Raw genomic sequence first — 27,144 nt, forward strand, 5'->3', positions numbered from 1 at the left:
TGAAGCTTTCATTGCATCCTTTATTAGTGGGAAAACAGGAGTGAGGTGTTGCAGCTTCAGAAGTCCAATGGAAACCCTTTTTGTTCCTGGCATGTAGGTGGATCTCCTGCTTTTAATAACACCTTGTTTAATCCAGCTCCTTCAGGCTTTGATGTAGGTATGATAGAGACAACTGGAAGGGAAGAGTTAATGGGATGGAGAGCTGTAACCCTGAGTGGAGATGAAAGAGAGGTTTGGAAACCTGCAGTTAATCCATTCCTTCAAGCTTGGTTACATTACTGGAATCAAAATTTTCCATCAGCCCACTGAAGGAGCTGAGAGAATTTTGACAAGCTAAAAGTGGCCCTTTTTGGGGCCCTGCTTTTCATGATGGAGCTTTAGCGTTCGCTGGGCATTTGCTTCTTGCACCCTCAGCCTCCATTCTGCTTCAGACTGAGGAGTCATGAATCCTGCCTGCTCCTTCTGCACCAGATGAAAGCCAACTGCTTGTGCTCTTTGCTGCTGACAAGCAGGAACCCAAAGATCCATTTTAAGGCTGAAGGAGAAAAGAACAGAACAGTTCCCAACAGTTCCCTTTTCCCCTCATCAGCATCACCTCTCCTCCTGCCTAGCTGCCTCCAAACAAAGACTGGGGGAGCCAAAATCAGGTGTGCAAGATGGTTAGAGTGAAGAGCACAGAAATCAGGGCAAGGCTTGCTTCAAGAAGACTTCCAGAAGAAAACTTTATTCGACCTTCCACTGCTGGGTAAACTCTCTTCATCCTCTGGAGGTAACGGGAAACGACCTCCACGTCAGGGTCACCTACACAAAGAAACCAACACAAACCTTCTGTGGCCTCTGGAGCAGCCCAGAGTTAACAACCTGCCTGCCAAGGGAAGATTTTAAGCTCAGGTCTCAAGGCAAAGTGGTTTCTGCAGTTTGCCAGGCTGCTTTGGTACATGTGGAGATGGCATAAGGGCGTGGAGAGCTCACAGATGAACCAGCTGGGATGGCTTGAAGGCAGAAATTCCTCTCTTGGCTCTCCCCAGAAGGGGTGAAATAGTAAGCTCTTTGCATTGTCTGGCTGTTTGGTTTGGTTTGCACCTAGCCTCACTTGGAGGGTAGATGTGGATAGTGCTGAGGTGTTCAAGGACAAGTTGGAGCTACTTACAATCATGGAATCAGGCAGGGTTGGAAGGGACCACAAGGAGCAGCCAGTTCCAATCCCCCTGCCGTAGGCAGGGACACTTTACCCTAGATCAGGCTGGCCACAGCCTCATCCAGCCTGGATCTAGTGGGAGGTGTCCTTGCCTATGGAATTCAGGTCCCTTCCAACCTAAAACCATTCTCTGATGCTATAGTATTGGAGAACTAAAAAGTCTACAGTTGAGGACTGCAAATGATGCTCATGGGGAGGAGGTTTATGCATAGGAATGATGAAAGATACATTTCAAGCACTGCATTCATTGCAGTGAGGGTGGTGAGACACTGGCACAGGTTGGGGGTGGTGAGACACTGGAACAGGTTGCCCAGGGAGGCTGTGGAGCACAGAAGCACCCAATGTGATCAGAGATCACATTGGGTGCTTCTGTGCTCCACAACCTCCCTGGAGGTGTTCAGGACCAGGTTGGATGAGGCCTTGAGTGACCTGTTCTAGTGGGAGGTGTCCCTGCCTATGGAACTAGAGGAGCTTTGAGATCCCTTCCAACATAAACCATTCTGTTATTTGTGTTCAGTTCCTGTGGTGCTGAGCACAGCTTTGGTGTTGGCCCTTGTCTGGCATGGAGGAGCTGGGGCTGTGCTGCTTGGAGAAGAGGAGCCTGAGGGGGGACCTCAGGAATGGTTATTGAGATGTGCAGGTGAGTGTCAAGAGGCTGGAGCCAGGCTCTGCTGGGTGATGCCAGTGCCAGGACAAGGGGCACTGAGTGGGAGTTGAGGCAGAGGAAGTTCCATGGAAACAGGAGGTGGAATTTTTTTCCCTGTGAGGGTGACAGAAGCCTGGAAGAGGCTGCCCAGGGAGCTTGTGGAGTCTCTCCTGCTGGAGATATTCCAGAGCTGCCTGGATGTGTTCCTGTGTGCTCTGCTCTGGGTGCTGCTGCTGTGGCAGGGGGATTGGACTGGATGAGCTTTCCAGGTCACTTCCAGCCTCTGCCACTCTCTGATTCTGTGATTGTTATCTATGCGGATAAATAAAGCAATGCAAGGTGAGAATCCCTGGAACATTCCAGAGAAACCACTGGAGCAGGCTGCAGCAAACCAGTGTGTAGATGTGCTCCTGGATGGTTTATATATGTGTTTGTTTTCCATGCATCACTGCATCCCTTGTGTGTTTTCAGCAGTGATGCATTTTGGTCTCAAACTGTTTCAGGTTCCTCTTTGTACCTGTCAGCTGCATGAGTGGAAACTTGAGGCCCAAAGTGAGTGACACCTTTCTTATTTTTGTGTTTGGTAAGGAGCACAAGTGCAAGGCAGTGCACATCACAACTACTCTCTAGGGAGCTTTTGGGCCTTTTTCCCTGCCTTCTCTCTGTTCTAACATAGAATCAAGCAGGGTGGAAGAGAGCTCCAAGCTCAGCCAGTCTAACCTTGCACCCAGCCCTGGCCAATCAACCAGACCATGGCACTAAGTGCCCCAGCCAGGCTTTGCTTCAACACCTCCAGGCACAGCAACTCCACCACCTCCCTGGGCAGCCAATCACTCTCTCTGCCAACAACTCCCTCCTGTCATCCAGCCCTGGCACAACTTGTGGCTGTGTCCCCTTGTTCTGTTGCTGGCTGCCTGGCAGCAGAGCCCAACCCCACCTGGCTACAGCCTCCCTGCAGGGAGCTTAAGGCAGCAATGAGCTCTGCCCTGAGCCTCCTCTGCTGCAGGCTGCACCCCCCCAGCTCCCTCAGCCTCTCCTCACAGGGCTCTGCTCCAGGCCCCTCCCCAGCCTTGCTGCCCTTCTCCAAACACCTTCCAGCACCTCAACATCTCTCTTGAATTGAGAGACATGACCTCAGCTCTGCTCTCTCTGCTGTGTGGAATTGCTAATCCTCAGTTTCTCACTGGAGCAGCTGAGATCTCCCTTGAGAAGAGCAGAGCTGCCATCTGCAACCAAACCTAAGCTTCCAAGGCAGAGAGGGCATCAGCAGGTTTCATCTCTGTGGTAAAAGCCATGTCTGAGGCTTGCACTCTCAGGAAGATCTCTGAACTTTGGGGACTTATTTGCCAGTTACCCTCTTGGTGCCCTTACCTTTGCTGTACCCCAGGTTGTTGTCCTTCAGCATGTGGTAGCCATCTCCCCCAAACAACATATAGGAGGGAAGGGTCACGTTGTATACTTGATCCATCTGCAGCGGGACGTAGGCTGGGACCCGGCAGGCTGTGCAGAGCACTTCCAAACTCACCACTCTGCTTCCTGGGCTTCTGGAGAGATCATAGACCACGTGGATGCCTACAAAACACACAGCTGAATGCCTTCATGCCCTGCCTGTGGAAAAAGAATCCCTCATCATCTGCACCTGATGCTTTACATTCAGTTTCTGTGACTGAGAGGTTGAAGCATTCCAGAATTGAATCATGGAATGGGCTGGGTTGGAAGGGACCTGCAAAGCTTATCCAGTCCAAGCCCCTCTGCACTCAGCAGGCACATCCTCAACTAGAGCAGGGTTGGACTCAATTATCTCTTTGGGACCCTTCCCGCCCCTGACATCCTGTGATCAGGCTGCCCACAGCCCTCTCCAGCCTCACCTTCAATATCTTCAGGCATGGGCACACAACCACCTCCCTGGGCAACCTGTTGCAGTGTTCCAGCAGCCTCCTGCTGCAGAACCTGTTCCTAACATCCAATCTCAATCTGCTCTGCTTGAGTTTGCAGCCATTGCCCTCGTCCTGTTCCTGCAGCCCTTTGCAAACAGTCTCTCTGCAGCCTTCTTGCAGCCCCTTCAGGCACTGGCAGGCTGCTGTTAGCTCTGCCCAGAGCCGCCTCCTCTGCAGGCTGCACACCCCCAGCTCCCTCAGCCTGTCTATGCAGCAGAGCTGCTCCAAGCCTCTGAGCATTTTCCTGGCCCTCCTCTGGCCCTGCTCCATCAGCTCCAGGTCCCTCCTGTGCTAATGCAGCACTGCAGGTGTGGGCTTTAACTCCCCATTTTCCTTGCAAGAAAGTCCATGGGATTAGAGAATTCTGGAGTGCTCTCCCCCTTGATTTACTGATGTGGTAGTTTGGGGTGGAGGAGTCCCAGGTTCCTTGAATAAAACTGCAGAGACAAAGTCCCATCCCAGGGGACAGACCTGGTGGTCCCAGGATGTTGTAATATTGTTATCCTTGGAGCCAGTGCAGAGGAGGCCACCAAGATGCTCAGAGGGCTGCAGCAGCTCTGCTCTGAGGACAGGCTGAGTTGGGGCTGTTCAGTCTGCAGAAGAGGAGGCTCCCAGGTGACCTTGTGGCCTTTCAGTATCTGAAAGGGGCTACAAAAAAGCTGGGGAGGGACTTTTGATAAGGTCTTGTCATGAGAGGAGGATGAGGAGCAATGGGTTTGACGTGTCAGAGGGGAGATTGAAAGTGGATGTTAGGAAGAAGTTTGCAGTGAGGGTGGTGAGACACTGGCACAGGTTGCCCAGGGAGGTTGTGGAGCACAGAAGCACAGAATAGGCCTATGGCAGCAGGAGGTTGGAAGAGGCTGAGCTTGGAGGTCCCTTCCAACCTAACCCATTCTGTGGTTCTGTTGCAGCTCCTGAGGCAGTGCCTGGCTGCTGTGGCTCTCTCCCCTCCCTGCCTCCCCTCCCTTCACACCTCTCTCCAGACAGAGCATGTCCCTGCTTATCTCACAGTGTGTGTGGGCGAGATGGCTCCAGCTGGCTGGGGGTTTTGAGGGGTGTCATGCAGCTTGCTGAGGCCTTGGAGGACTGAGCTGGGGAGGGCAGTTTGGGCAGCAAAGGACCTCTAAAGACTCCTCTGAAGACAGACAGCCTGCCTGCCTCCCTGCTCTAAAGACAGACAGACTGCCTGCCTGCCTCCCTGCTCTAAAGACAGGCAGACTGCCTGTCTCCCTGCTCTAAAGACAGGCAGACTGACTGTCTCCCTGCTCTAAAGACAGGCAGACTGACTGCCTCCCTGCTCTAAAGACAGACTGACTGACTGCCTCCTCTACATTTAGAAGTTCACTGAAGCAATTCCCTATGCCACTGGGACTAAGTCCACACCTGCCAGCAGCCACTAGCCAGGGGCAGAAGCTGACTCTGCTAACTGGCATTGGGCAATAACTGGCAGAGACAACCAGCCTGAGGGTTTCAGGTTGGCTGCCACAGGGACAAGCTCCAAACCAGCCTGTGGTAGCTAGCAGCAGCCTACACTTGCACTCAGTTATGTATTGCACACTGAATGATAGCTTCTTGTTAACTGAAGTGTGGAACTGCTGCCATGCCAGCTGCTGAGCCAGCTGGGCAGGCTCTGTGTCTGCTGCAGGGAAGGCAGAGCTGCTCTGCTGCAGTGGCTGGGTTTGACGTGCAGGGGAGGAGGTGGCAGCCGGCTGGCAAGCAGAGGGCTGGGAGCCAGGGGCAGCTTCACTCTTAGAGAGGCTTCCTGCTGTACTGCAGACCAGGCCAACAGAAGGGAAGGAAGGTGAGAAGAGGAGAGAAGGAAGGAAATGTACCTCCCACCTGCAGCAGCTCTCCACCTCCTCTGCCGTACCTGCGCACGCTGTGCTCAAAAGCCTCCTTCAGCGTGGAGCCTCTCAGCCTTACCAGATCAAAGCGACCTCCGAAGGGCAGAACAGAGAGCAGATCTTCCACGGTGATGCTGCCTGGGGGAGTAAGCTTTGATGTGCTTCTCTCTTTGTTTTTGAGCTTCCAGAGTCACAGAAACGTTCTGCTTGGAATCACCAAGTCCAGCCCAGAACCCTGCTCTGCAAGGTTCACCTTCAACCACAGCCCCCAGCACCACATCCAAACCAGCCTGAAACACAGCCAGGCTGGGGCACTCCACCACCTCCCTGGGCAGCTCATTCCAATGCCAATCACTCTCTCTGCCAACAACTTCCTCCTGACATCCAGCCCAGGTACAACTTGAGGCTGTGTCCCCTTGTTCTGTCCCTGGCTGCCTGGCAGCAGAGCCCAACCCCACCTGGCTACAGCCTCCCTGCAGGCAGCTGCAGGCAGCAATGAGCTCTGCCCTGAGCCTCCTCTGCTGCAGGCTGCACACCCCCAGCTCCCTCAGCCTCTCCTCACAGGGCTCTGCTCCAGGCCCCTCCCCAGCCTTGCTGCCCTTCTCCAAACACCTTCCAGCACCTCAACATCTCTCTTGACTTGGGGAGCCCTGAACTGGACACAGCACTCAAGGTGTGGCCTGAGCAGTGCTGAGCACAGGGCAGGACTGCCCTGATCCTGCTGCCCACACTTCTCCTGAGCCAGCCCAGGATGCCACTTGCCTTCTTGGCCACCTGGGCACACTGCTGGCTGATCTTCAGCTGCCAGACAGCACCCCCAGGTCCCTCTGTGCCTGGCTGCTCTCCAGCTGCTCTGCCCCAGCCTGCAGCCCTGCCTGGGGTTCCCTCTGGCCAGGCTGCCAGCGTGGGGTGTCCCCTACCGTTGGTGGTCTCCTCGTCGATGGGTGACCGAATGCCACCTCCGTTCAGGATGCACATTGAGACATGGTTCCAGGACTTCTTATCTGGGTGCCCCACGTTCTCATAGAGCTGCCAAAGAGAGCCTGAGGTTAACCTTCACTCTGTCTGGGCTCTGGGGGCTTACCCCCAGTGCAATCTGGGGCTGAGAAAAGACAAAGTGTTTATACCTCCTTTGACATTACCTCCAGCCCTACTGGAAAAGAGTTAACCACAGAATGTCAGGGGCTGGAAGGGACCTCCAAAGCTCATCCAGTCCATCTAGACTGATCAGGTCCCCTCTCAGCCTTCTCTTCTCCAGACTAAACAGCCCCAGGGCTCTCAGGCTCTCTCCAGAGGGGAGATGCTCAAGTCCCCACATTATCCTCATGGCCCTCCCTCAGATTCTTTCCAGCTGGCCCCTGTCTCTGCTACACTGTAGAGCCCAAGATGTTTAAGTGCTGTGAGCAGGGGACTGGTAGCAGGGCAGGAGAAGAGCCAGGGAGCAGAATTCTCCTTGCTTTAGGAGCAGTCTGGCAGATCAGACAGATGTGGCTCTTAAAAGTGCAGCCTGAGCTCCAGCTGTGCACAAGCCACTCCCTGCATGAGGCTACAGGCAAGGAATAAACCACTGCCTGCTCTGCACAGCAAGAGTCACTCCAGCCAGGCCTGCCTAGGGCTGCACTGGGGCACAGTGTTGGAAAGCAGCTTAAGAGCCCACGAGCTGGTCAGAGCCAGGAGGCATTTCATCACAGAACCACAGAGTGCCAGGGGCTGGAAGGGGCCTCCAAAGCTCAGCCAGTCCTGCAGCAGCACCCAGAGCAGATCACACAAGAACACATCCAGGCAGCTCTGGAATAGCTCCAGAGAGGGAGACTCCACAGCCCCCCTGGGCAGCCTCTGCCACCCTCACAGGGAAAAAAATCCTCCCTGTGTTTCTATGCAACTTCCTAAGCTGCACCTTACAAGGATGATGAGGGACTGGAGCACTGCCTGGTGAGGAGAGGCTGAGGGACCTGGGGCTGCTCAGTCTGGAGAAAACTGAGAGGGGATTGAACCTGTTCTAGTAGGAGGTGTCCCTATAGCAGTGGGATGGAACTGGATGATCCTTGAGGTCCCTCCCAACCTAAACTGTTCTATGATTTAATCAATGTTTATACCTACCTGAGGGCTGGGGGTCAGGAGGGGGGGACAGGCTCTGCTCACTGCTCCCTGGGACAGGACAAGCAGCAATGGATGGAAGCTGCAGCACAGGAGGTTCCAGCTCAGCACAAGGGGGAACTTCTTTACTTGTAAGGGTCCCAGAGCCCTGGCACAGGCTGCCCAGAGAGGCTGTGGAGTCTCCTTCTGTGGAGCCTTTCCAGCCCTGTCTGGATGTGTTCCTGTGTGCCCTGAGCTAGATTGGATGCTCCTGCTCTGGCAGGGGGGGTTGGACTGGATGATCCCTTTGGGTCCCTTCCAAGCCCTGCCGTCCTGTGGCCTGGTTGCCCCACGGTGGCCAAGCCTTACCACAGCATCACAGAGCAGGTTTCCCATGTTGCACTCCTGGAAGCGGCAGGCTTGGCTGGTGCCGTTCAGGTACACGCTGGTCTTGCCAAGCTCCTCCGAGTAATTCCCCAGCTGCTTCCTCCACTCTTCCACCTCTCTTTTAATGTGCTCATCTGTAGGGCAGTGCCAAAGCATTCAGATCAGCAGCAGGCAACCTCCTGTTGGTGACACTTCAGCCAGCACAAAGCTCAGGGAGTAAACTGCTCTTCAGGGCTCTCAAGTGTTCCACTCTGCCTAAAGGCTCTTAGAGCATCCTGTTGGCTACACTCACTTCAAACAAAGCCTGGCAGAGGAGCAGGCAGGGGAAGAAAATCCAGTGAACAACTGGCAGAGGGGAGATTCAAAGTGGATGTTAGGAACAGGTTCTTTGCAGTGAGGGTGGTGAGATGCTGGCACAGGTTGCCCAGGGAGGTTGTGGAGCACAGATCTCTGATCCTGTTCCGTGCTTCTGTGCTCCACAACCACCCTGGGCAACCTGTGCCATAGCCCTAAAAGCATCCAGGGATGAGGCTTCCACCACTTGGTTCTGAACACCTCCAGGGAGGTTGTGGAGCACAGAAGCACAGAATGGGATCTTTGATCCCATTCTGTGCTTCTGTGCTCCACAACCTCCCTGGGCAACCTGTGTCAGTGTCTCACCACCCTCACTGCAAACAACTTCTTCCTAACAGCCACTTTCAATCTCCCCTCTGACACTTTAAACCCATTCCTCCTCATCCTGTCATGACAAGACCTCATCAATAATCCCTCCCCAGCCCTCCTGTAGCCCCCTTTAGATCCTGCAAGGCCACTCCAAGGTCTCCTGGAAGCCTTCTCCTCTCCAGGCTGCAGAGGAGAACCATTCCCCGTGTGTCAGGCAGCAACACTTGGAAGTGCAGTGGAGAGCTGCAAGCAAATGCAGAGCAGTGCCCCAGATACCTTCAGGCAGGCTGCTGTCCAGCAGGATGGGGTTTCCAACGGCCTCCACTACGTCTCCTCTCTTGTCAAAGGTGACATTTAAACAGCCAAGGTATTTTCCATAGGCATAAGCCTGGACAACTGGCACCTTCCTGCCGTCCTCCGAGTCGACCAGGACTGGGTAGGGGCCAGCTGGCTGTTCAGTAGAGGGTGGGGTGCCTGCACAAAACAAGCATGGAAGGCAGATCTTCAGCTCCTGGGACCTTGCAGGAATGATTGGGATGCCAGCTGAAACCTTTCTCAGCCCTAAGAACCCCAAACAGGCTGTCCAGTAGAAGCAGCAATGGCTGTGTTGGGACAAGGAGCACACAGCTGATGATTCACAGGGAGCCACAGAACCTTAGGGGTTGGAAGGGACCAGGAAAGCTCTTCCAGTCCATTCTGATTTCATAAGAGGCATTGTTGGTTTCAGGACATGAGCCACAGGGGTTTGGACAGCAATGTGCCCTGGTGGCCCAGCAGGCCAAGGGGATGCTGGGGTGCATTAAGGAGAGTGTGTCCAGCAGATGGAGAGAGGTTCTCCTTCCCCCTCTATTCTGTCCTGGTGACGTCCCATCTGGAATATTGCATCCAGTTCTGGGCTGCATTTTAACCTTCTTTTTATTTCACTACACCAAACTCAGCCTTGTCTGCATTCTCTGATCCCATCACATTGGTACCACTTGGCTTATGGCATTAAACATTGTCCCATTGCAGCAGGAGCCTCCTCTCTCCTCTTCCCAGGAAACAGAATCATAGAAGCAGTCAAGGTTGGAAGGGACCACAAGGAGCAGCCAGTCCCAAAAGCAGAGAGCTGTTAATTAGTTTGTAGGAGAATCATGGCATCAGTCAGGGCTGGAAGGGACCACAAGGAGCAGCCAGTTCCAACCCCCCTGCCATGCCCAGGGACACCTCACACCAGAGCAGGCTGCACACAGCCTCAGCCAGCCTGGCCTGAAACATCTCCAGGGATGAGGCTTCCACCAGCTCCCTGGGCAACCCCTGCCAGGCTCTCACCACCCTCATGCTGAAGAACTTCTTCCTCACATCCAGTCTGAATCTCCCCATTTCCAGCTCTGTTCCATTCCCCCCATTCCCATCACTCCCTGACAGCCTAAAACTCATCTCAAGGGTACCACCTTCTCCTTGTCTCCTTGACAACACTGAGTAGTATCACTCCCCTGCTACTCCTCTCATGATTTCTCCCCTACTGCCAACAAAGACCAAGATCAGGCAGCTCTGAGAGGCTTCCTGTGCTGCACAGCAGAGCTGCCACCCAGGAGCCTGCTGCTCCCTGCTGCCTCTGTCAGTGCCAGCAGCACTCCCACCCGCGGACCCGGCGGCAGGCAGGCTCCCCACTTCCACTGCTTCCTTCCATTTACAGTTGTTTATGCCACACCAAATCCTGGGGTAAGCAGCATGACAAATGTTCCTCCTGCAACTCCACTGTGTTTATGTTTGTCCCTAATCCCTCTGCTCCTCCAGGGGGGAATGGCTGTAACAATCTACAAGCTGAAGCAGGCTGACCAGAGCCGCCCTTTGCTGCTGCCAGCCTGGCTGACACTTGGTTCCTGCATGTCACTGGAGAAGACTTTAAGTCCTGTAGCTAATGAGAACCCTGCAGGATTTATGTGAGCAAAAGTCTCTTTGGGGTGGCTGTTTTGCAGCTGACTCAGTTGTGATCTCTTGCTCCTGGGCAGCTCTTGAGTGAGCAAGAGGAAGTTAATGCTTTCTGGCTGCGCTTTCAGCTGCAGATGGTTAAGTGCTTGGCCAGAGCCTTCTTCCTTCCCTGCTTTCTGAAGAACCATTTTCTAATCACAGAATCAACCAGGTTGGAAGAGAGCTCCAAGCTCAGCCAGTCCAACCTAGCACCCAGCCCTGCCCAATCAACCAGACCATGGCACTAAGTGCCCCAGCCAGGCTTGGCTTCAACACCTCCAGGCACAGCCACTCCACCACCTCCCTGGGCAGCCCATTCCAAGTTGGGCTGGATGATCTTGGAGGTCTCTTCCAACCTGCTTGATTCTGTGATTCTCTATGACAACTTCCTCCTAACATCCAGCCTAGACCTGCCATGGCACAAATTGAGACTCTGTCCCCTTATTCTGTTGCTGGGTGCCTGGGTGCCTGGCAGCAGAGCCCAACCCCACCTGGCTACAGCCTCCCTGCAGGTAGTTGTAGCCAGCAATGAGGTCACCCCTGAGCCTCCTCTACTCCGGGCTGCACACCCCCAGCTCCCTTAGCCCCTCCTGATATCCTCTTACAGGATTAATCACCACTGTGACACAGAACAATGTTGCTTGGAAGGGACCTTAAAGAGGCAGGGATGTCTCCTCCTTGACCAGGTTGCTCAAGGCCCCATCCAACCCAGCTCTGCACACTTCCAGGGTAGAGGTCTCCACATCATTTCTAGACAACCTGTTCCAGTGTCTCACCATCTTCATGGTGAAGAATTTCACACAGAGTCACAGAACCATCCAGGCTGGCAAAGCCCCTGAGGATCACCAAGGCTCTGCTCTGAGCACAGGCTGAGAGAGTTGGGGCTCTGCAGCCTGAAGAAGGGAAGGCTTCCAGGAGACCTTGCAGTGGCCTTCCAGGATCTGAAGTGGGCTACAGGAGGGCTGGGGAGGGACTACTGACAAGGTCTTGTGATGCCAGGATGAGGAGGAATGGGTTTGAAGTGTCAGAGGGGAGATTGAAAGTGGCTGTTAGGAAAAAGTTGTTTGCAGTGAGGGTGGTGAGACACTGGCACAGGTTGCCCAGGGAGGTTGTGGAGCACAGAAGCACAGAATGAGATATTTGATTCCATTCTGTGCTCCACAACCTCCCTGGAGGTGTTCAGAACCAGGTGACCTGTTCCAGTGGGAGGTGTCCCTGCCTATGGGTTGGAACTGGCTGAGCTTTGAGGTACCTTCCAACCTAAATCAATCTATGATTCTATGATCTTCATAGCCTTCCTTTGGACCCACTCCCAACAGTTTTACACCCAGAAGTGGACACAGTACTCCAGGTAGGATCTCCCAAGAGTGGAGTACAGGAGCAGCAGCTGCCCATGCCTCTTTGGGTGCAGCCTAGGACATGACTGACTGGATCCAAGCATTCCCTTCCTTGAGCAGCTGCCCATGCCTCTTTGGATGCAGCCTAGGATGTGACTGACTGGATCCAAGCATTCCCTTCCTTGAGCAGCTGCCCATGCCTCTTTGGATGCAGCCTAGGATGTGACTGACTGGATCCAGGCATCCCCTTCCTTGAGCAGCTGCCCATGCCTCTTTGGATGCAGCCTAGGATGTGACTGACTGGATCCAAGTATTCCCTTCCTTGAGCAGCTGCCCATGCCTCTTTGGATGCAGCCTAGGACATGACTGACTGGATCCAAGTATTCCATTCCTTGAGCAGCTGCCCATGCCTCTTTGGATGCAGCCTAGGACATGACTGACTGGATCCAAGCATTCCCTTCCTTGAGCAGCTGCCCATGCCTCTTTGGATGCAGCCTAGGACATGACTGACTGGATCCAAGCATTCCCTTCCTTGAGCAGCTGTCCATGCCTCTTTGGATGCAGCCTAGGATGTGACTGACTGGATGAGCTTTCAAGGTCCCTTCCAAGCCCTAACACTCTGTGGTTCTGTGATACTCCTGTGCCTGGAGCACAAGTGAAATGTTGTTGAAAATTACAGAGAGTTCCTTTTAGACTCTCAAGCAGTTGATAAAGTTCCTGGCAGATTTACTGAGCTACCTTTGATGGGTTAAGGAGAGGAAAAAAAAAAAGCCTTTCTCTTCCTTGTGTCCCTACACAGCAGCAGAGGGAAGGCAGCAGCACCTGGAGAAGCTGCTGGTGGCAGGTTCCACACAAAGCAGGGCTGCTGCTGAAGAAATCAGGTCCACACTTACCTCTGGAATGATGTCTGTCTCTAGGTGGAAGAAGAATACAGGGAGAGATTAAAAGGAGGACTGAAAAAGACAGAGGAAAACGTGGGGAAAGTACTTTAGTGAGAGGGTTAACAGAGAGCTATGAACACAGAACCAGATGCTACGGAAAACTCAACCCTGGGACCACTTCTCAAGTCTCATGAGACTGATTTTTTTGGGGGGTTTGTTTGTTAAGTCATAGAGAAGTTCAAATGTCAACATCTTTTGTATTGCTTTGTGTGTGTGAACTGGAAAGAGGTTCACATTTGGCAGCAGTTTATGAGTGCTGCTACCTTTGTTCCTCTGTCACACTTCCAATCTATCACCAGCAGCATCCTACAGAGTTGAGGAAGCATTTCAGTGAGTCAGGGCACTTCTTGCTCACAAGCTGCTTTAAATGCTGCCCTGGCAGGCACAGGTGGGTGCCAGCTAAGAAGCTGGCCCAGAAGAGCCAGCAGCAAACCACATATGGCAAAGTCCTCTGAGTTTAAAGTGGGAACAACCAGATTCAGGTTTGCTTTAGAAGCAACAGTCGAGTCAAGAAGCACAATACCTGTATAGAGGAACGTGTTTGTGTGCCCTCCAATTACAACATCCACTCCTTTCACCTTCTGGGCAATGCTCTTGTCCACAGCAAAACCAGAGTGTCCCAGAGCAATGATTTTGTTCACTCCCATAGCAGTAAGTTTATTCACTTGTACTTGCAGCGCTTCAATTTCATCTTCGAAGACTACATCATCCCCTTGAAAATAAACAAGCAAAGACAAACGTCAATGTGTGGATGGTCCTGGTGGCCTGGATGAGGGCATTGAGTCCTCCATCACTGCTGGACTCAGTCCTGCTTAACATCTTCACTGATGGTCTGGATGAGGGGATTGAGTTTGCAGAGGACACCAAGCTAGGAGCAGCTGGGGAGCTGTTGGAGGGTAGCAGAGCCCTGCAGAGGGACCTGGCCAGGCTGCATGGGTGGGCAGAGGCCAAGGGGATGAGACTGTGCAAGGCCAAGTGCAGGGTTCTACACTTTGGCCACAACAACCCCAAACAGCACTGCAGGCTGGGGCCAGAGTGGCTGAGAGCAGCCAGGCAGAGAGGGAGCTGGGGGTGCTGGCAGAGAGCAGCTGCAGAGGAGGCAGCAGTGCCCAGGTGGGCAGCAGAGCCAATGGCATCCTGGGCTGGCTCAGGAGCAGTGTGGGCAGCAGGACAAGGGAGGTTCTTCTGTCCCTGTGCTCAGCACTGCTCAGGCCACCCTTTGAGTGCTGTGTCCAGTTGTGGGCTCCTCAAGTCAAGAGAGATGTTGCAGTACTGGAAGGCGCCCACAGGAGGGCGACAAAGCTGTTGAGGGGCCTGGAGCAGAGCCCTGAGAGGAGAGGCTGAGGGAGCTGGGGGGGTGCAGCCTGCAGCAGAGGAGGCTCAGGGCAGAGCTCATTGCTGCCTGCAGCTGCCTGCAGGGAGGCTGTAGCCAGGTGGGGTTGGGCTCTGCTGCCAGGCAGCCAGGGAGAGAATAAGGGGACACAGCCTCAAGCTGTGCCAGGGCAGGTTCAGGCTGGATGTTAAGAAGTTCTTCCCAGCAAGAGTGATTGGCACTGGAATGGGCTGCCCAGGGAGGTGGTGGAGTGGCTGTCCCTGGAGGTGTCTAAGAGGAGGCTGGATGAGGCAATTAGTGCCATGGGTTAATGAGAAGGTATTAGGTGCTAGGTTGGACTGGATGATCTCAGAGGTCTTTTCCAACCTGGTCAATGCTGTGGTTCTGTATTTACAAACTAACTTCAAGACTGCTTTTAAGGACCTTGGATACTACTTTGTATAACTAACTGAGTGCTGAGTGTCAGCAGCTTCCAGCTGGGCTCGGTTGGCTCAGGCTCCTGATCTGACCTGACATCCCCCAGTGTCTCAGCAGGACTAGACTGATACAACATTCCTGCACTGAGCTGTAGCTACTTGCCCATGCTGAACAAGTTGTGACTTCATCAGCAAACCCAATTACAGCCAGCACTAGTACCAAATGCTGGATGGCTTTTATGATTCAGCATCTGAAGGGGGCTGCAGGAAAGCTGGGGAGGGACTTTTTAGGCTGTCAGGGAGTGGCAGGAGTTGGGGGATGGAGCAAAGCTGGAAGTGGGGAGCGTCAGGCTGGAAGTGAGGAGGAAGTTTGAGCAGGAGAGTGGTGAGAGGCTGGAATGGGTTGCCCAGGGAGGTGGTTGAGGCCCCATGGCTGGAGGTGTTTGAGGCCAGGCTGGCTGAGGCTGTGTGCAGCCTGCTCTAGGGTAGGGTGTCCCTGGGCATGGCAGGGGCTTGGAACTGGCTGCTCCTTGTGGTCGCTTCCAGCCCTGACTGATTCAGCTAGAGAAATGACACTGAACATGTGTCTGAGTATCAACTCCTGCACTGTGCTTTAAAGCTTGGTTTAGTTCCCAAATGCTATTCCTTTGCCATCTTCTGAGTTGAAGCTCTCTTTCTACTCCAGACTCACCTCTGCTTTAAATAGCTCCTTCCTGATCCTCCACTTCAACCCTGAATTGATTTTTGACACAAATCAATCTCTCTTAACATCAACCACTCTCAGTAACACCAACACAGCCCAGCACATAACCAAGCAACCATCCCCAGGAGCAAGTCTGGAGAGCAGAAACCACAATGTTGGGAAGCTCACAAACCTTCTGCATCCTGAAAGGACCCCAACGTGAGCAACAGTTACAAGAGCACTACCCAAAGATCCTCTTTCATCCTGGGCATGGGGTTGGGGCAGGGCAAAGAGAGGCTCATTTCCTTCACAGAGTGTTAAGGATGAAGTTTAAGACTCAAACCAAAGATAAAGTTGAAGAACATAAAAAGCAGAAAAGTTCAAGAACAAAGACAAAGCTCAAGAATAAAACCAAACCTAAATAAAGTTAAAGAATAAAAACAAGCATCAATAAAGCTGAGGAATAAAACCAAACATAAATAGTTCAAGAATAAACCCAAACATAAATAAAGTTAAAGAATAAACCAAAACATAAATAAAGAATAAAACCTAACATAAATAAAGAATAAAACCAAGCATAAAGTTAAAGAATAAAACCTAACATAAAGAATAAAACCAAACATAAATAAAGAATAAAACCAAACATAAATAAAGAATAAAACCAAGCATAAAGTTAAAGAATAAAAACAAACATAAATAGTTGAAGAATAAAACCAAACCTAAATAAACTTAAAGAATAAACCAAAACATAAATAAAGAATAAAACCTAGCATAAAGTTAAAGAATTATACCAAGCATAAACAATTAAAGAATAAAACCAAGCACAAATAAAGTTAAAGAATAAAACCAAATATAAAGAATAAAACCAAGCATAAAGTTAAAGAATAAAACCAAGCATAATGAATAAAACCAAACATCAACAAAGTTAAAGAGTAAAACCAAGCACAAAGAGTTAAAGAATAAAACCAAGCACAAAGAATAAAACCAAGCATAAAGAATAAAACCAAGCATAAAGTTAAAGAATAAAACCAAACATAAAGAATAAAACCAAGCATAAATAAAGAATAAAACCAAGCATAAAGTTAAAGAATAAAACCAAACATAAAGAATAAAACCAAGCACAAAGAGTTAAAGAATAAAACCAAGCATAAAGAATAAAACCAAGCATAAAGAATAAAACCAAGCATAAAGTTAAAGAATAAAACCAAACATAAAGAATAAAACCAAGCATAAATAAAGAATAAAACCAAGCATAAAGTTAAAGAATAAAACCAAACATAAAGAATAAAACCAAGCACAAAGAGTTAAAGAATAAAACCAAACACAAAGAATAAAACCAAGCATAAATAAAGAATAAAACCAAGCATAAAGAATAAAACCAAGCACAAAGAATAAAATCAAGCACAAAGAGTTAAAGAATAAAACCAAGCATAAAGAATAAAACCAAGCATAAAGAATAAAACCAAGCATAAAGAATAAAACCAAGCATAAAGTTAAAGAATAAAACCAAACATAAAGAATAAAACCAAACATAAAGAATAAAACCAAGCATAAAGAATAAAACCAAGCATAAAGTTAAAGAATAAAACCAAACATAAAGAATAAAACCAAACATAAAGAATAAAACCAAACATAAAGAATAAAACCAAGCATAAAGTTAAAGAATAAAACCAAACATAAAGAATAAAACCAAACATAAAGAATAAAACCAAGCACAAAGAGTTAAAGAATAAAACCAAGCATAAAGAATAAAACCAAGCATAAAGAATAAAACCAAACATAAAGAATAAAACCAAACATAAAGAATAAAACCAAGCATGAATAAAGAATAAAACCAAGCATAAAGAAGAAAACCAAGCATAAAGAGTTAATGAATAAAACCAAACATAAAGAAGAAAACCAAGCATAAAGAGTTAAAGAATAAAACCAAACATAAATAAAGTTAAAGAATAAAACCAATTATAAGGTTTAAGAATATAAAAACCATCAGTAAAGTTTAAGAATATAAAAGATAAAGTTTAAGGATGAAAACACAAATGAAGTTTATGAATAAAAACACAAAGTTCAGGAATAAAAACAAACACAAATAAAGCTCATGAATAAAAACAAAGCTCAAGAATTAAACCAAACACAAAGAGTAAAACCAAACATAAAGAATAAAACCAAACATAAAGAATTAATTCAAGCATAAAGTTAAAGAATAAAGCCAAACATAAATAAAGTTAAGGAATAAAACCAAGCATAAATCAAGAATTAATCCAAGCATAAAGTTTAAGAATAAAACCAAACATAAATAAAGTTTAAGAATATATTAAAAAAAACTTAAATAAAGCTTAAGAATAAAAGCAAAGTTTAAGAGTATGCAAAAAAGAACAGTTTGAGAATATAAAAAAGCATAAATGAAGCTTTAAAATAAACACAAAGTTTAAGAATAAAACCAAACATGAAGTTTAATAATATAAAACCCACTCCAATAATGTTTAAAAACAAACAGAAATGAAGTTGAAGACTAAAACCAAAGTTGAAGGATATAGAAAAGCTTAAAGAAAGTTTAAGACTAAAATCAAACACAAGTAAAGTTGAAGACTAAAACCAAAGTTTAAGGATACAGAAAAGCTTAAAGAAAGTTTAAGACTAAAACCAAAGTTTAAGGATACAGAAAAGCTTAAAGAAAGTTTAAGACTAAAACCAAAGTTTAAGGATATAGGAAAAGGTTAAAGTTTAAGACTAAACCCAAAGATTAGGGATATAAAAAAAGCTTAAGTAAAATTTAAGACTAAAACCAAAGTTTAAGGATATAGAAAAGCTTAAATAAAGTTTAAGAGTAATATCAAACATAAGTAAAGTTTAAGACTAAAACCAAAGTTTAAGGATATAGAAAAGCTTAAAGAAAGTTTAAGACTAAAACCAAAGTTTAAGGGTATAAAAAAAGATTAAAGTTTAAGACTAAACCCAAAGTTTAAGGGTATAAAAAAAGCTTAAATAAAATTTAAGACTAAAACCAAACAGAAACAAAATTTAAGACTAAAACCAAAGTTTAAGGATATAAAAAAGCTTAAAGAAAATTTAAGACTAAAATCAAAGTTTAAGGATATAAAAAAAGCTAAATAAAGTTTAAGACTAAACCCAAACATAGATAAAGTTTAAGGATACAAATAACATAAAGTTTAAGACTAAACCCAAAGTTTAAGGATATAAAAAAGATAAAGTTTAAGACTAAAACCAAACATAAAGTTGAAGAATATTAGAAGCATAAAGACTAAAACCAAAGTTGAAGGATCTAAGAGACATAAAGTTTAAGACTAAAACCAAAGTTGAAGGATCTAAGAAGCATAAAGCTTAAGACTAAACCCAAAGTTTAAGGATATAAGAAAGATAAAGCTTAAGACTAAAACCAGAGTTGAAGATTATATATAAAAAAGGCACCAATAAACAGTGCTAATATAAACAAAGATCAATAAAGTGGAAGAGTAAAAGCAAAGATCAATGAAGTGGAAGAGTAAAGACAAACTGCAATGAGCAACCTCCCAGTGGAGCCAAGCAAGCGCCATTGGCACTCCACCAGTTCCACCTCCTCTACCTAACTCCTCTCCTCCCTGCAGAATTCTCTTAACCAAATGACTTGGAAAGATTCCCTTCAAAGTCAGAAGAATTTACACTACTTCAGCACACAGGGAGGAGTGAAATCGAATTCACAACCCGCTGCAAAATGCCTCAGGAAAGGCAGAGGAAGCTGCTGCAATGGAAGAGATAAAAGAGGGTTGCAGAAATTGCTTTGCCACCACACCCAGGGAATAGTTCTGCTGCTGGAGGGAGTCTTTGTGCTGCACAGTGCAGAGCCAACTGTGCACTGCACCCCCACATCTTCCACCTGGGGACATCTGCTTAGAACCAAGCAGCCACAAGGACCTCTGAAGGTCATCGAGTCCAGCCCCCTGCCAGAGCAGCATCACCCAAAGCAGATCACTCAGGATCACAGAACTCTAAGTCACATAGAAGACCATAGGGTCCAGCCCCCTGCCAGAGCAGCATCACCCAAAGCAGATCACTCAGGATCACAGAACTCTAAGTCACATAGAAGACCATAGGGTCCAGCCCCCTGCCAGAGCAGCATCACCCAAAGCAGATCACTCAGGATCACAGAACTCTAAGTCACATAGAAGATCATAGGGTCCAGCCCCCCTGCCAGAGCAGCATCACCCAAAGCAGACTGCATGACTCTATGAAACAAATGGAACTTGCAGCTCAGCTGTAGCAGCCTGCCAGGCTGATTGCTTTAGAATCACAGAATCAAGCAGGTTAGAAGAGAGCTCCAAGCTCAGCCAGTCCAACCTAGCACCCAGCCCTGGCCAACCAACCAGACCATGGCACCAAGTGCCTCATCCAGGCTTTGCTTCAACACCTCCAGGGATGGGGACTCCACCACCTCCCCGGGCAGCCCATTCCAATGCCAATCGCTCTCTCTGCCAACAACTTCCTCCTAACATCCAGCCTGGACCAAGCATTGTGCTGCCTGTGTTGTGCTACAGCAGGAGGAGGTTTGCATCTCCACCCCATGCAAAAGGAGGGTGGGCAAAACGAGATACATTATCTCCCAGCCCCAAATGTGTCTGCAGCATCTCTCAGGACAGATTAAAGTATTAACTGTTGGGTCTGGGGTTTTTTTTTGGGGGGGAGGGGTTACAACAGCATCTCAGCACTAAAAACAAGTGAGCATCCTGTGCCAGAGAGGGGACTTTGGGGAGGTCACTGGTCAAAAGCGAGCGCAGGTAACTCCATCTGTGTGCCAAGGTACAAATAGCTCCTTCAGGACATGGTTGGGAATTCAGCTGAGGTAAGCTGTGGACAGCTAAACCAAGGAGAACTCCAGGCAAAAAGCTGTCAGCTGGCTCCTGGCTATGACCTGTGCTGAGAGTTCCCCATCCCTATGGTTTCCAAACAGCAACACTGACGCTACCCTCAGCAGAGAGCAACTGCTCCTTGGCAATGGAAAGGCTGAGGCTCAAGGGCTCTGTCCCACAGCACAGCCTGGTCACCCAGCCGGGGAAACATGGACTTGCTGGGTGGAGCACTGCTGGGTAAGGAACTGGCTGGGGGGTGGCAGCCACAGGGTGGTGATCAAGGGCACAATGCCCACCTGGGGACAAGTGGCTGGCTCAGGGGTCAGTGCTGGCACCAGTGCTGTTTACATCTTTGTCAGTGATACAGACAGAGGAATCAGTGCACCATCAGCCGGTGTGCAGATGGCACCAAGCTGTGTGGCACAGTCGACTTGCTAGAGGGCAGGGATCCATCCAGAGGGTCCTGCACAGGCAGCAGAGGTGTGCCCAGGCCAACCTCATGGCATTCAACAAGGCCAAGTGTAAGGTTATGGGTGGCAGACAGGCATTAAGTTGTATTAAAGTAGCCTGAAATCATCATTTTGTAAAGCCTCCAAATGTTCTCCCACACAGAGATGGCAAAGTGGGAGGTGATCTCCTCCCCAGAGAGGTTGTGGAGTCTCCTTCCCTGGAGCCTTTCCAGCCCTTTCTGGATGTGTTCCTGTGTGCTCTGAGCTAGACTGGATGGTCCTGCTCTGGCAGGGGGTTTGGACTGGATGATCTCCTCGGGTCCTGTCCAACCCCTGCCATCCTGTGACCTGTGATGCTAAAACCCCTGACTGCTATAGATGTCTCTGCTAGACTTTGCCCTGCTTGTTGCTCAGCTGCACTGATGGAACACACTTGGCTTAGGGCTGCTTCAGCTCTACCCCTGGAGCTAAGAAATCTTCCCCTTGAACCCTGGGATTTTGCTAGCCATGGTCTCTGTTACAAGGCTGAGACACTCAATATGCTGCCTGGATGCTGCTTGATTTGCTGCTTTCAGTATTACAATGAATACCAGACTTAAATAAAGGGCTTTACATATTCAAATGCTCCAGAGAGCCACTCCAACACTCCTAGTGCATTTAGTTGCAGGAAAGTTAATTGGGTGACCTCACCTCACCAATGCAGTTGCTAAGGAAGAAGAGCTGAGGTCTTTTACTCCTTAATGGAGACAAAGATTTTGGCTCTGTTCATTTGTCAGACTTAGCACAGGTGAAATTCCCTTCCCCACACAAAAAAGTTTGGGTTTTCATCAGCAAAAAACAAGAGGACAAAAAAGGACTCTAAAACCACATCACTGTAAAAGAGAAGTGAGAGACAGAAGTGAGAGGCAGAAGTCTTCTCTGACTTCAGATGTCCACCTCCTGATAGTTTTCATATCCAGCACAGGAGTGGTGAGAGCCTGGCATTGGTTGCCCAGGGAGGTGCTGGCAGCCTCATCCTTGGATGTTTTTGAGGCCAGGCTGGATGTGGCTGTGGGCAACCTGCTCTAGTGTGAGGTGTCCCTGGGCATGACAGGGGGGTTGGAACTGGCTGATCCTTGAGGTCCCTTCCTTTGTGAACCCTGACTGATTCTGTGATCTCTGGAGGTCCTTTCCAGCCTCTAAAGCTCTCTGCTTCTATGAAGGCAGAGCGTGCAAAGTGATGCAAGATGAAAAGATGATCTGCTACAGGGCAGTGGGGATGCAGGAACAAATATCCTCAGAGCACTGCTGAGTGCAGCCTGCCTCAGGCAAACCTGCTTTAGCAGCGGTGGTTGGGCTGGATGATCTCCAGAGGTCTCTTCCAACCTTCAGCATCCTGTGAGCCCATGAATCAATGTGGACAAACCTTTGAACTGGTGTTGAGGGCATCCCTAGTGCAGAAAGCAAGGGAAGAAAGCCTGATTCTGTCAGAGGAAGCCTGAGGTTTAGGCAGGCAGTGACTCAGAATTCCTACAGCTGATGTAAATGTGTTTCTTGTTACCTTGGAACATTTTACTCTCCTGAATACATAAACTAACCCAAAGCTCAACTAACCAAAACCTCTTAAGCACTGGGGGGGGGGGGGGAATAGCCAGAACTTGAGAAAGCCTTTCCCCACCCCCCCCACCTCATCCATTCTGATTTGGCTTGTGAATAAAGCCAATTGTGGTTAAAAAAGCTGCATTGGCTTTCCTGCTGCAGTCAAGTATTTGAGAGGCAAACATCTGAGAGAGGAAAATATCTGAGAGGGTAAAAACATCTTAGGCAACTTCTGCTTTGTAACACAGGAAGCAACTCCTTGTTTTTACTTAGGGCTCAAGCATGGAGGCATCCAAGAGGAAAATTCCAACACACAGTGAAATGCCTTCAGCATATTTCACTCCAGAGACAAGCTGCATTTGACAGTGAAACCCCTCAGTGACAACAGAGAGCAATACACAGTTCAAAACTCAATCAACAATGAACACGCACACACCCCCTGCACCAAAGGCTCTCTCCAGCTCTCCTGCTACCTCGCTGACCTTCTTATCTTCTTAGATCATTCAGTGATGCTAAATCACAGAATCAGAGTTGGAAGGGACCACAAGGATCAGCCAGTTCCAACAACCCCCTGCCATGCCCAGGGACACCTCACACCAGATCAGGCTGCCCACAGCCTCATCCAGCCTCCACCTCCACCACCTCCCTGGGCAACCCCTGCCAGGCTCTCACCACTCTCATGCTGAAGAACTTCTTCCTTACATCCAGGCTGAATCTACCCAGTTCTAGCTTTGCTCCATCCCCCCAAGTCCTGGCACTCCCTGACAGCCTAGAAAGTCCCTCCCAGCTTTTTTGTAGCCCCCTTCAGATGCTGGCAGGCCACAAGAAGGTCACCTGGGAGCCTCCTCTGCTCCAGCCTGCACAGCCCCAACTCTTTCACTCTGTGCTCACAGCAGAGCTGCTGCAGCCTCTGAGCATCCTCCTGGCCCTGCTCTGGACACTCTCCAGCATCTCCACAGCCCTCTTGTCCCAGGGGCTCCAGAACTGGATGCAGGACTCCAGGTGGGGTCTCAGCAGAGAAGAGCAGAGGGGGAGAATCCCCTCCCTGGCCCTGCTGGCCACGTAGGAGCACAGCAGCACAGCAGCACCACAGGAGGTAGACTTACACAGTAAAGAAAGCATACCTGGTTGTGAAAGAAAAGCAGTTTCCTTCGTGGTGTAGCCCACAATTCCCACTGATTCTGAGCCAAAGTGGACGATTTTAAAGGGGTGAACATATTCCATCATTCTCTCTCCTAAGGGAGTTTTCCCCTTAATGTTTGCACTCAGGACTGTGAAGTTAGCATTTATAAGAAGAGGATCCAGCAATCCTTTCACACCTTCATCAAATTCATGGTTCCCCAAAGCCTGTGAGAAGCAAGAAGGAAACAGTCAAAGCCTGCCTGCAGCATTCACTCCATACTCTCCTGTGTGGTAGACAGGGCAGGTTTGGGAGGGCAAAGTCTATGCTCATGGGAAGAAAAACCTATCTCAGCATCACAGAATCAGAGAATCAGAGAATCAAGCAGGTTGGAAGAGAGCTCCAAGCTCAGCCAGCCCAACCTAGCACCCAGCCCTGGCCAACCAACCAGACCATGGCACTAAGTGCCCCAGCCAGGCTTGGCTGCAACACCTCCAGCCACAGCCACTCCACCACCTCCCTGGGCAGCCCATTCCAGTGCCAATCACTCTCTCTGACAACAGCTTCCTAACAACATCCAGCCTAGACCTGCCCTGGCACAGCTTGAGGCTGTGTCCCCTTGTTCTGTCCCTGGCTGCCTGGCAGCAGAGCCCAACCCCACCTGGCTACAGCCTCCCTGCAGGCAGCTGCAGACAGCAATGAGCTCTGCCCTGAGCCTCCTCTGCTGCAGGCTGCACACCCCCAGCTCCCTCAGCCTCTCCTCACAGGGCTCTGCTCCAGGCCCCTCCCCAGCCTTGCTGCCCTTCTCCAAACACCTTCCAGCACCTCAACATCTCTCTGCAATGGAGGAGCCCAGAACTGGACACAGCACTCCAGGTGGGGTCTGAGCAGTGCTGAGCACAGGGGCAGAAGAACCTCCCTTGTCCTGCTGCCCACACTGCTCCTGAGCCAGCCCAGGATGCCATTGGCTCTGCTGCCCACCTGGGCACTGCTGCCTCCTCTGCAGCTCCTCTCTCCCAGCACCCCCAGCTCCCTCTCTGCCTGGCTGCTCTCAGCCACTCTGGCCCCAGCCTGCAGTGCTGCTTGGGGTTGTTGTGGCCAAAGTGTAGAACTCTGCCCTTGGCCTTGTTCAGTCTCATCCCCTTGGCCTCTGCCCACCCATCCAGCCTGGCCAAGTCCCTCTGCAGGGTTCTCCTACCCTCCAGCAGCTCCACAGCTGCTCCTAGCTTGGTGTCCTCTGCAAACTCACTGATGCTGGACTCAATCCCCTGCTCCAGGTCATCAATAAAGATATTGAACAGGACTGGCCCCAGGATTGCTCCTTGGGGGACACCACTAATGACTGTCTGCCACCTGGATGTGGCACCATTCACCACCCCTCTCTGGGAATGGTTGTGGTTGGAGGAGACCTTTAAGACCATCAAGGCTAACTATGAACCCAGCACTGTCCAGTCCACTAAACCACATCCCTCTCACCACCACACCTACACAGCTTCTAAATACCTCCAGGCGTGATGACTCCATCCCCCCCTCTGAAGCCTGTTCCATCACCCCACAACCCTTCTGGGGGAGGAACTATTTCCAGCCATCCAATGCAAGCCTTTGTCCTGTCTCCAAACAGCACATTCCTCTTGCTGGTGACCACAGAAATGCTGTTAGTTATATTTTTCTTTTCTGTTAGGCTCAGGGTTTTATTTTTTCCAGAACTGGAGCTCTTTCTGCACTGCAGACCCCCAGAGTGCTTCCCACCTCTCAGGAAGGATGGATCCTGACTGTACACACTCCTCCCCATCAGCAGCAGGAGGGAAAATCCTGTTTATGTTAGTTTTATGATAAGGAAACCATTCATAAAGCCATGTGAGCAGGGAGCAGTGTCCTGACAGACCCATCTGTCTGCTATGAGAGTGCACTGGCTCATCCCTTTCCCTTCTCTAGCTGTTCCAAGGCAGAGGGGAGAAATGGGTAAAAGCCATTTTTACCTGGGAAGGCAAAGTGCAGCCCTTCCCAGCCAAAGAAAACACAACACCACAGAAAAGAGGACAGAGGATGTGATGTGCACAGAAGACTTTCCCCTCAAGTTGTCTACTGGGATGAAATAAATACACAGGCACACTCCAACTGCAGTGACTCTCAAACTGCAGTGACTCTCAAACGTTATTTTAGCATCTCTCCTCCTTTCTGGGGAAAATAACCCATGATAAGGTTTTTATACATCAACAGGCTCTCACCCTGAGACAAAAGACTTAAGGACATGGGATGGCATCCATCAATCTCAGCCTCAAATTCTTCTACCTTCCTCCCAGCACTCTGGTGACTGAGAGTGTAAGTGCTGGAGTGGCACCATCTGAAGAGAGTTCTCTAGCAGTGCCTGGACCAGTTGCACAGAGCCTGATACTCCACCGTGAGCACAGCTCTGGTGGGACTGGACATAGAACCATAGAATCAGTCAGGGTTGGAAGGGAGCACAAGGATCAGCCAGTTCCAACCCCCCTGCCATGGGCAGGGACACCCTACCCTAGAGCAGGCTGCACACAGCCTCATCCAGCCTGGCCTTAAACACCTCCATGTTTAGAGGGGGACATGGTGAAAACTAAACCCCACGACCCTTAGAAACAGCGCTGCCACCATGTGCCATCTGTCCCTTCCTTTCTGCCAAGGCTGAAGCCAGCAGGACAGGCTGCGAGGCTCGGCCGGGATTAAGCTGGGTGCCTCGGGCCAGCCTGCTGGCCTTGGCTTTTGCCAGGCTTAGCTTCCATGCCTCTGCCCACCCCTCTCCAACACAGTCACTCCGGCGGCACGCTCGCCCCAAGACTCTTCCACTTCCAACGGCAGCTCTGCCACCGCACCGCTCCCCTTCCCTCTTGGAGCCCTGGCACCAGCTCCCGTGAGTGGCGGCTGCTGGAGCTGCCAGCTTCACGCCTCCGTTCGGCCGTGTGCCCGTCACCTGGCACGGCGCTGCTCGCCCCCGCTCACCGCTTCAGCCCTCTGATGCAACATTGAACGGTTCGAGGAGGCGACAGTGCACGAAGCGACGGGGAGGGGAAGGGGAAGGGGAAGGGGGGCACAGATCCAGCACCTGTGCCAACGGGACCCCCCCACACACCGCGCCGCTCGCTGCCAGCCACCCCCCCCGGCCCACTTTACCATGGCATCGTAGCGCAGCAGGTTCATGAAGTGCGCTGCCTCCCGGCCCTTGAAGCGGGAGAACCACACCGTGCCCTGGTACTGGTCGCCGGCGTCCAGCAGCAGCACGTTGCGGTGCGCGGCCCGCACCGCCGCCACCCGCGCCGCCCGCCGCGCCACGCCGCCGAAGCAGCCCGCGGCCCGCGCCGCGCAGCTCCGCGCCCCCGCGCCCCGCGCCTCCACCCGCCCGTGCACGTCGTTGGTGTGCAGCAGGGTCAGCCGCAGCTCCGCCGTCGCGCACAGCACCAGCGCCGCCGCGCACAGCCACAGCGCTCCCGCTCGCCCCGCCATGCCGCGGGGGGTTCGCACCTCTCTGCCGTAGCGGGAGGGGCGGGGATCGCCGCGGCGGGGCGGGGAGCGGACGAGCGGCTGCGGAAAGGCGCGGAGGGGACGCGGCGGCCCGGGGAGCGCTGTGCGGCCCGGGGAGCGCTGTGCCGCCCGGGGAGCGCTGTGCGGCCCGGGGAGCGCTGTGCCGCCCGGGGAGCGCTGTGCCGCCCGGGGAGCGCTGTGCCGCCCGGGGAGCGCTGTGCCGCCCGGGGAGCGCTGTGCGGCCCGGGGAG

General features: G+C 50.7%; 1 protein-coding gene and 1 long non-coding RNA gene across 3 annotated transcripts; one reads left to right on the forward strand and one right to left on the reverse strand.

The window, feature by feature from the left end:
- NT5E (5'-nucleotidase ecto) lies at positions 1–26,894 on the reverse strand. Of its 2 annotated transcripts, none has more exons than XM_064169370.1 (9): positions 26,546–26,890; positions 23,406–23,628; positions 13,506–13,694; positions 9,028–9,225; positions 8,071–8,222; positions 6,546–6,654; positions 5,614–5,763; positions 3,216–3,416; positions 1–801 (listed from the first exon to the last, which is right to left on the reverse strand). In XM_064169370.1, exons 1-9 carry the CDS (start codon positions 26,873–26,875, stop codon positions 644–646), a joined length of 1,710 nt encoding a protein of 569 aa, XP_064025440.1. In that variant the 5' UTR covers positions 26,876–26,890; the 3' UTR covers positions 1–643. The 2 variants fall into 2 exon arrangements, 1 of the variants encoding a protein (XP_064025440.1); XR_010307986.1 differs by lacking the exon at positions 1–801 and adding an exon at positions 4,253–4,419 and having other exon boundaries at positions 3,343–3,416; positions 26,546–26,894.
- LOC135189242 (uncharacterized) lies at positions 1,594–3,222 on the forward strand. Its single transcript, XR_010307988.1, has 3 exons — positions 1,594–1,838; positions 2,348–2,396; positions 3,034–3,222. It is a non-coding gene; the product is annotated as an uncharacterized LOC135189242 (long non-coding RNA).
- Positions 26,895–27,144: the final 250 nt, after the last annotated feature.

This window comes from Pogoniulus pusillus, chromosome 31 (assembly GCF_015220805.1).
Source record: "Pogoniulus pusillus isolate bPogPus1 chromosome 31, bPogPus1.pri, whole genome shotgun sequence".
NCBI classification, from domain to species: Eukaryota; Metazoa; Chordata; class Aves; order Piciformes; family Lybiidae; genus Pogoniulus; species Pogoniulus pusillus.

Coding starts and splice junctions, on each gene's coding strand:
- NT5E (XM_064169370.1), bottom strand. CDS start 26,875: ATGGCGGGGCGAGCGGGAGCGCTGTGGCTGTGCGCGGCGGCGCTGGTG. Junction 9,226..13,505: donor AAACACGTTCCTCTATACAG/GTATTGTGCTTC, acceptor TGTTTTGTGCAG/GCACCCCACCCTCTACTGAA. Junction 6,655..8,070: donor ACCTGCTCTGTGATGCTGTG/GTAAGGCTTGGC, acceptor TCTCTTTGGCAG/CTCTATGAGAACGTGGGGCA.